At 46.1% G+C, this 9,133-nt stretch overlaps 1 protein-coding gene across 1 annotated transcript in view; it reads left to right on the top strand.

Moving 5' to 3' along the window:
- Positions 1 to 1,298: 1,298 nt before the first annotated feature.
- Positions 1,299 to 9,133, top strand: part of HCN1 (hyperpolarization activated cyclic nucleotide gated potassium channel 1) — a 189,339-nt gene continuing 181,504 nt past the window's right edge. The window contains exon 1 of the mRNA XM_088540319.1: positions 1,299 to 1,675. Within this exon, the coding sequence (XP_088396445.1) occupies positions 1,299 to 1,675 (377 nt within the window). The remainder of the gene's footprint in view (positions 1,676 to 9,133) is intronic.

Genomic DNA, 9,133 nt, shown 5'->3' with positions numbered 1-9,133 from the left:
AGAGGTGTGGACATAGGTTCTCCACCAGTCTACAAGCCAAATAAACTCATCGCTGTTGGCGTTAAAATATCTACACCTTTCACTTTCCATGGAAGAGACCAAAGCCATCCTCTTTGCACATAGCTTGTAAACAACTTTTTTACCAGTGTTGTCTTCCCCTGGCACAATGGGGAAGTCCTGATGCTTTCTCAGATCTTACCCTCCTTCACAGCTCCCTCAAAAACATACACTATCGTTGGAACCTCTAGGATTTGCTAATATTTTTACCCTTCTTTGAAATGTCCCCAAGAAACTCTGTGCAGAGGTGCCCCAAACAGCACATATCCTATTTCCTTTGAGGTTAATCTACACTATTTCGGAGCTGGTAACACTTCCTGCTTCCTGCCAGTCAGGTCTTGCACTATCATGTATCCCCGGAGGGCTCTTGGCAGTAAATCACGCTCTCAAATTTGCGGTGGAGAGAGCAGAAAGCGGCCTCCTGCTCCCCGTCTCCACAAGGACCGCTCGCCCGCGTGCAGTGCACACGCTCACTCGCACCGGCGTGGGTCATGCCTGCATATGGGATCCGGGGAGGCCGCGCTCTCCCGCTCCCGGCACGCGGGGCGCCCCGCGCTCCCACGCGCGCACCTTCCCCGCCGCCGCGCAGCCGCTCCGCGCTGCCCAAACGCTGCCTCAGCGGCGCGGAGCGCTCCGCCGTGCGAACCCGCGCCAGGCGCAGCCACCTGGCCCCCTCCCGCCCCGCTTCTCCCCGGCCGTGCGGGCGCGCACAGCCCGCGGGGCAGAGGGCAGACGCTGATCTCATTTTGAGCGGTGCAAATCCAGAATTCCTCCGCTACCTTCGCCCGCCTCTTACTCTGGGCAGGCACGGGGATCCGTTTCGTGCCAAGGCGGCGCAGGGGAAGCCCGCGCCCTCCCCGCCGCAGCGCTGGGGGGGTTTCCGTGTCCACCCGGGTCGCCCCCGCGGCGCCTCCTGCCCTCGCTCCGCCCCAGCCCCACGCGGGCTCCGTCGCTTCCCCCGCGGCGCTATGCGGGGCCGGGCCCCGCCCCGCCGCCTCCCGCCGGGCGCCTCGGCCCCTCAAGGACTCCGGGGCGCTCAATGTCAGGCGGCGCGGGCGGGCGGCGCGGCCGCGGGCTGCCGGCAGGGGGCGGCCGCGGGGCGGCGGCGGCGGCGCGGCTCAGTGTCGGCGGCGCGGGCCATGCCGGGCGGCGCGGCGGCGCGGAGCTGAGCCCAGCGCGGCCGAGCCGCTGCGAGCCGCGCCGCTGAAGGGCACCGGGCGCGGCGCGGCCCGGCGCGCAGCATGGAGGCTGCGAAGCGCAGCTCGTCCGCCGGCAGCCGGGACGATGGCAGCGCGAACGCCTTCCCCGCCAAGGCGGCGGCGCCGGCGGAGAAGGCGCAGGGCAGCCCCGGCGGCGGCGGCGTGAAGGAGCACGGCAACTCGGTGTGCTTCAAAGTGGACGGCGGCGGCGGCGGCGAGGAGCCCGTGGTGGGCTTCGAGGATGCCGAGGGTCCGCGGCGGCAGTACGGCTTCATGCAGCGGCAGTTCACCTCCATGCTGCAGCCCGGCGTCAACAAATTCTCCCTCCGCATGTTCGGCAGCCAGAAGGCGGTGGAGAAGGAGCAGGAAAGGGTTAAAACTGCGGGGTTCTGGATCATACACCCCTACAGCGACTTCAGGTGAGTGCGGGCACCCCCCGCCCGGACCGACGCAAACTTGGGCGCGAGACGGCGCTGCCCGCGCCCCTCGTGCGCGGCCTCGGGGCGGCTGCTCCCCCCCGCCCGGCCACCCCCGGGGCGAACCCCGCGGTCCCCGCGCGGGGAGTGGGGCCCCGCTCCAGCCGCGCGCCCGGCCCGGCGCTCTCCAACGTGCTGCTCGCGGGCCGCCCTCCCGTCCCGTCCCGTCCCGTCCCGTGGGCGAGGGCAGCCGCGCGGGCCGGGGGCCGCCCGTCCCGCCGTGCTCGGTGCGAAGCGCCGCCGCGCTGGGACCGGCGCGGCGGGAGCCCCGGGGCGCTGCGCTGCATCGGCGTGTGGCGCGCAGGGCAGCTCGCGTGCGTGCCGAGTGGGGTAGCGCCAAAAGCAGCGCGAGCGAATTCCGAAGCAGAGGCATCTCCGCTTAAAAATGCACATCTATATGTATTTTAAACGGAGGGTTGCTTCACTTCAGTGTGCGTGTGAACTTGGTAAATTGAACACACGGTGACGTTTGCTGGAGAAATATCAGTGTCGGTAAGCGTGTTTGATCAGCGGGCTCAGCTGACCGGGCTACATGTATGTAATAACCAGAGAACCAGTCTGGGGACTGGCTTTTGAAAAGGAAATCCAGAATGCTCAGCAGCTACATGGATCTTTTAAGCAAAAATTCAAAAAGTAGGTTAAAGAGAACATGTTTCCGAAAGAAAGGAAATACTTTAACAGTGTGAGTTGCTTTGGGGCTGCTCAGAGGCAGTGAGTTGTGGTGGCACCTTGCAGCACTCGCGCTGCGCGGCGGGCAGCAATGAGCAGGGCAAGCGCTCAACTGCGACTCAAGTCATGTTCCCAACCCCTGCTCCTGCCTGGCTCCCTGGAGGCTGCGAAGGCACCAGTGCCTTTCCCAGAGGAGCTTCCCGCCTGCTCCGTGAGCAGGTGAGCAAGGGCGAGAGCCCAGAGTCCCCCCGCTCGCTGCCCGGTAGCCTCTGCCTCCCCTGGCGTGGGCACGAGCAACTTCACTCGTGGGGATGCCCTTAAAACTAGTGAGCTTGTTCTTGGGAGCGAACCCGCTCGTTTCATCCTGAGCTTTGGTTCTGAGAACCAAACGCAGCAGCCCAGGATTTCGGGTGATATGTGATTATGAATAACATTTTGAGCCCTGTAGCTTTTAAAGCTGATGTATGAAATAGGTGATAAGTACATTGATTCTGTCTTATGACACTGATACCTTCTGATTCTATCTTAATTGCTCCTATGGGGAGGTTTGCAGATCCACAGCTTATTTTAATTTATTATTTCGAATAGGAGTAAACAACACCTTGCAGGTCTGTGGTCTGCCTGTTCTTAAATTAATTGTATTTTGTGGGTTTTCTTAATGTGATAGCTTCTTTTTTTTTTTTTTTTAAGAATAAAAATGATGACACTCACAGTCTTTCATTAGTCTTGGGTCAATTCCCAGGCCTGATCTAGGGATATTTTTTGCCACTAGGACTGTTTCAGTGAGAAATCTAAGATGTTTATGTTGTTTCTCCTGAAATGATTTTAGTTGTATAAAATAAACTACCCTGTTGGAATGGCAGTATTTATAGAAAAGAATAAAGAAGTTGTAATGTATAGTGTATTTATCCTCCGATGTACCAAAATGAATGCAGATTTAAGGGTGGAGTTGTTCTCATTTATTTTAGCATGTGATCTTGTAGCGGAGCACTGTTTGTACATAGACAAGATGCAAGGATTCCAAAGAGGTATTCTAGTTTCACCAGTATTTTAGTAACACCAAGGGAAAGAACTAAATTTGTTATCAAAACAACAACACAAAGGTAAAAAGCTGCATATTTTACACTATGCACATGGGAGCAAGCTTGTAAATGTAGCTATTTTTAGAATATTTGTGACACATAAGAAAATTGACATCATCGTAAATTTCGAGTATATGCACACTTAGGAAAACGCTGGCTTAGCCATGTCAGGTATGGGAAAATTCTCATGCAGGCTCTTGTAGATTTTGTTGTATTTTCCTTTTTTTTCTGGTGCTGAAAACTTATATACCTAATATGTAGAATATTTAGATGCATTTGGTTGCAGTAATTGACCACTTTCACTCATGATGGTTTGTAAGAAATTTTGCATGTTTATCTACACACTGAAAAACGTTGTGATGTGTAGTTTGAGGAAAGGGTCCTTCACTCTGCCCTGCTTTTTGGTATGAAGATAAGCGTGGAAAAATGTGTGCATAAACTCAGTGCTCCATGAATTGGTTGCTAACATCCTTTCTGCTTTTGGTATCTAGTTTTACGGTTCTTTGGTCTATTTTTGCTTCAGAGAAGTATTTGCTCTTTGTCAGATATATATATATATCCTTGGAGAAATAAATTCCATTAGTATTACATATTTTTCCCATAAGAGGACTGTTTCGTTCTTGGTTGTGCTTTACCGGTCTTCTGAGGTTAATGTCTACTTTGGAAACTGTTATGTAAACTGAGCACCTAATGCACATCAAAAACAATAAAAGAGCTCTGTTTATCTCTCACAGCTGTGGTTACTGAGTCTGTAAACTTGGACAAGAATTCCTTGTAACTGTGTGACTCACAAAAGTGAATTTGCCCTACGTGTTCCGGTCAGAGTTTGTTGAAGTCCTGCCTGCCTTTCTGGGGGGACACCAAGTGCCTGCGGCTGGATCCACTCACCAAGGGCACAGCACAAGGAAGCGCTACAGAACTGACCCCTGGGACACGAAAGCAGTGCGAAGCCGTCGGAGAGCCCAGGAGCTGCAAATCCTCCCTTTGCTTCCATACATGTGTCAGCTGCTTAATTGCAGAGTGGTGGGGGGCCCAGGGTTTGGGGGACGTGTGTGGTCTGGCTTTCTAAGTGTTACTGGTGCTGTAGGTGCCTGAGGTGGCCACCTCACAGTTAATGTCTCCATGTCCTCAGGCACATCAGTAGTTCCACGAACTTTCAGTGGTCCTGCTTAAGTGTGCCAGGCCTGGGAGGTGCCCGGTGCCATCTCACCCACTTCGTGTCTGCAAGTGCTGAAATGGACTCACACTCTCATAGAAACCTTGTGTTTTTACCACAGAAGTCAGATTATCTGTAGCATGGCATCTAAAAAGACAGCAAAGAGGTTTTATCGCCAAAGGGACAAGAGAGAGACACTTTTTAAAGAGAAAGAGCCATTTGAGAGAGTGATTCAGGAATAAAATGTGTGTAAATGCATCATTCTCTGGTCGTTAAAAACTGTCTTTAATTTGGTGTTTGGGAACAGACTTTGTATGAAAACAAGGACAAAAAAACCCTCTGTTTTTAAGATGAAGGGAAATAAGTCCGTGAAATGGAGTTGTCTGACATTGATAAATAAGAAGGTGCAATGCAGATGATGCTAGAAGTCTTCTTTCCTATACACAAAATTACAAGCATAAACTGCTTTGTAACAATACCAATAATCTATTGCTATTTTACACTGAAAGCATCTCTCTGCGTAACTTCTTATCTACACATTTTTAGAATTATATAAACTGTTTTGTATACTCTACTTATTATACCTATAGTTTAAAGTTTAAGAAGCTTAGAGTAAGCACTTTGCCCTTCTTTTATCACGTCTGTAATGTCTCCGTTAAAGCTAATGAGATTTATCTTTTTGTGAGCTGCTACATACTTAGGTTTACACAGAGTAGCAGAGTTGGAGAATAATACTGTTCCTGATGAGAATAAAAATTATTGTATCATTCCTTTTATATAATTTATGTAGGTGTATGTATATAAAATCATGTAAGTAAATCATGTTGTCTTATATTGAATAGATCAGTTACAACTTAGTGTGGTTTGGTAGCAGAGGATTACCTCTGCTATGTCACTGATAGTGCAGAAGTCTGAAATATCTATAGTTTTGTATCCTAAAGGTAGTCACCTCAAAGTCTCATCACATATTTAGGATTTTTTGATAAGGTCCTCTTCCAGTATTCATAATTCTGCAATATTTGTTAATATGCTGATTATTAGGCATTTATTACTATATTCTATATGTTCTTTGCACAAACCGATTGCTTTTTGTGACTGTGAAGTGCATTTTAACTAGGACTGTCCTTCATATAGCTTTTTTAAATATTCTTGTGACAGCAATCACTTTTATTTGCATCAAAAAATACTACAGTTTAACTCTCCATATTACATGAATAGTCATGCTTTGCACATGACTGAAAATAGCAAAATATTCAGAATTGAAAAAAAAAATTAGCAATATTTGGGCTTTTGTTTGCTACATTCCAACATTTTTTGCACTTTACTGTTAAAAATGCCCTGAAGCATAAAATGACAGATTTTTACCAGTAATCTATCTTAATTCATTTTTAATATCAGAAAATTCTTCCTGACAGTAAGTTCTATTTCATTTTATAATAGTTCCCTAGGTAAAGCACGACTCCCATAAAGCTAAACATTTTAAGGTAAGCTGAACCAAAATGAGCAACAGCATGTTCTATTGGAAATGCTTTGATGTGGAAGATGGGCCAGAAAAACATTAGGTTCTTTTTCATCTCCAGTGTCTGTAATTTTTAATACTGCATAGTGCCTCATCATTGTCTGTCACTGACTGATCTGTTATGAAATCTGGTTGCCCGAAGCTACCTACTGCTGGTTCTTTTTGTATCAGTTGCTAGCATGGACGTGTAAATGGGTATTTAGATGCATGTCATGTGCTTTGGGGTCCGTGAGGATGCTGTGTTCTTGGCCCCTCATTGATTTTCTTCCAGAATTGCCAAGGAAATCCTGCTGAGTCCCCTGGGGTCAGTGCAAGAGCCACTTGCCTTATGGGCCTCCAGGGGCTATGGGGAGGATTACACCTTTATCACCTTGTAAAGAAAGCGATTCATATTATTTATGAATACCCTTCTGTCTCTAGAGAATGCACAACTGGAATGCATGACCTGAGCTCATATGTCTGTCCAACATTTCACAAATTTTATTATATCCTTTATAGTCAGGGGATAACTGTCCAACAGATTTTTACAGAGTTCATGTACATAGAGTAATATTTACAGCACAGAGAGTTTGGTAAGCCTAACTCAAGTAAATAACTCCTCATTTCTCGGATGTGCTTTTAGTTTATCTTGGAGTGTTCTGGGCTTCACTGCAGTCCCTAGGAATAAGTACCCAAGTATCTTTTTTTTTTTCCCCTGAAGGATACTTGTCTTAGAACATTGATCTCCTCTACAGTCTAAATAAAGGCAAATATGTGTGTCATTGCTTTGTGTTATGTTAAAAAGAATCACCATGAAACCCATACCAAAAAATCATAGAATTCCTGTGGTTAAAAGGTGATGGGGAAGGTTTTATATTTGAGTCTTTAAACTGTGACCCAGGATACTCAGTAACATCAAACTCTCTTTCAGTTTTCTGATTATGTTTTCACAAGAGTGGGAAGAAAGAAGTGCCTGATTGGTATTATTTATATTTGTACTTAACGAAATTTAGACTTTGTAAGAACAACATTATAGTTAGGCTTGTGCAGAAAATAAGTAATAATTCTATTATTCACATTATTTTAGCAAGATTAAACATTTCTGAGTGTTTACTAGCAGTTTATTTGTTAACTAATCAGAGTAAGTGATATAGATATGTTATTGCAAGAGTATTTTATTTTAGGTTTCTTGCACATGAGTACATGGAGGTAAACATGAATTAGAATATGATATAAAATTATGGCATAGTAAATAAAGGTCTAGGATTTGGGGGATTTGATATTTAAAAAGCTGCATAAAGTGCACATAGTATATAATGAGTTGCTTAGCTTTTTCTTTATTTTAATATAAAATCTTTTTAAACTTGTGTAGGTCAGTTTTTGATTTTTCAGTCTAGGGAGAACTTTTTGATGTACCTGGGAATAGAGACCTATGAAATAAGGGGTCACTTAAACCATATAAGTTTTTACCTCTATATTTCTGTTTACCTAAGATGGGTGACATTGAGAAATCTAATTAAACATCAGCTTCTCTTGAAAGGCTTGATTTGAATGTAGTGTAGCGCACGCTATTTTTTAGAGGAAGACATAATGTGAAATTCAATAGAGAAACATACTTCATTTGGTTGTAAATAGCAGTATCCATTCTCATCTGTGCTTTCACTCAACAGAATGCTTGAGAGCCTTCTGTGTCAACACACGTTTTGACAGAGAAGAAACTCTTAACCTACTTTGCAATGTTTAATTTTTAACCTGACAGTACATTTCTCACTAATTGCTTGAAAGTCCTTTAGCTGCCTATTCCCTGATTCTTTCCCAGAGGCATGATTTAATTTTAAAAATCATAGTGTATTCAGCTCTAATTATTGGAGAGCTCATTCTAGACACACAGCAAGGTATGTTAATGACCAAAAAATGTATCAGCTGGAGTCAATGTCAGTACTACCTCAAGGACACTGTCATTTAGCTTCCCTACAATCTCTCTTAATATCTTTTAATCTGATGATAGATTCAGGCAAGCTGCACGATATTTTGAAATAATCTTTTCTATTACTGCCTTGGTTAGCAATGCAGCTGGAACAAGACTGGAACACAACTTGTGTTCAAAAAATGTTTATTTGACTATCAAAGAAATGCAATCTGTTTCTGCCCTAAGACCACCAGAAGACCAAAGACTGTTCTTATTCATGTCAGTGAAATTCCCGCAGTTGGAGGTGCAGCATGTAGCTAATAATAGAGTTCGGTTCTTATTGTGGTAACTTCTGTTCTGCTGTGGAGGGTGTCTTATCTAATGAATCATGACATTTAATAAAAATGCTTGTTATTCTATTGGGGTTTAGCATACCGATAGTATGTTATTTTTAAAACTCTAAAGAAATATCATATTTATTAAAAAAATCTTGTTCTTGCTAAGATATTTTGTTGTCTGCTGAAAAAGCACAGGTTCCTTTAGTTTAATATCTAAAATGATGCTGAAGTGGATTCAGCATGGATTCACCAAGGGGAAATCTTGCTTGACTAACCTGATAGCCTTCTATGATGGAATGACCAGCTGGATAGATGAGGGGAGAATGGTGGATGTCGTCTATCTTGACTTCCCCAAGGCTTTTGACACCGTCCCTCACAACATCCTCCTGGGCAAGCTCCGGAAGTGTGGGATAGATGAGTGCACGGTGAGGTGGATTAGGAACTGGCTGGATGGCAGAGCTCAGAGAGTGGTGATCAGCGGTGCAGAGTCTAGTCGGAGGCCTGTAGCTAGTGGTGTCCCCTAGGGGTCAGTCCTTGCTCCAGTCCTGTTCAATTTATTCATCAATGACCTGGATGAAGGCACAGAGTGCTCCCTCAGCAAGTTTGCTGATGATACCAAACTGGGAGGAGTAGCTGATACCCCAGAGGGCTGCGCTGCCATCCAGAGGGACCTGGACAAGTGGGTGGTGAGAAACCTCATGCAATTCAACAAGGCCAAGTGCAAGGTCCTGCACCTGGGGAGGAATAAC

The sequence above is a fragment of the Tinamus guttatus genome, unplaced genomic scaffold (genome assembly GCF_059628265.1).
Source record: "Tinamus guttatus ecotype Peru unplaced genomic scaffold, ASM5962826v1 Tinamus_guttatus_pri_ptg000059l, whole genome shotgun sequence".
Lineage (NCBI taxonomy): Eukaryota > Metazoa > Chordata > Aves > Tinamiformes > Tinamidae > Tinamus > Tinamus guttatus.
The sequence above is the reverse complement of the archived record's forward strand: the minus strand, read 5'-3'. Positions and strand labels throughout refer to the sequence as shown.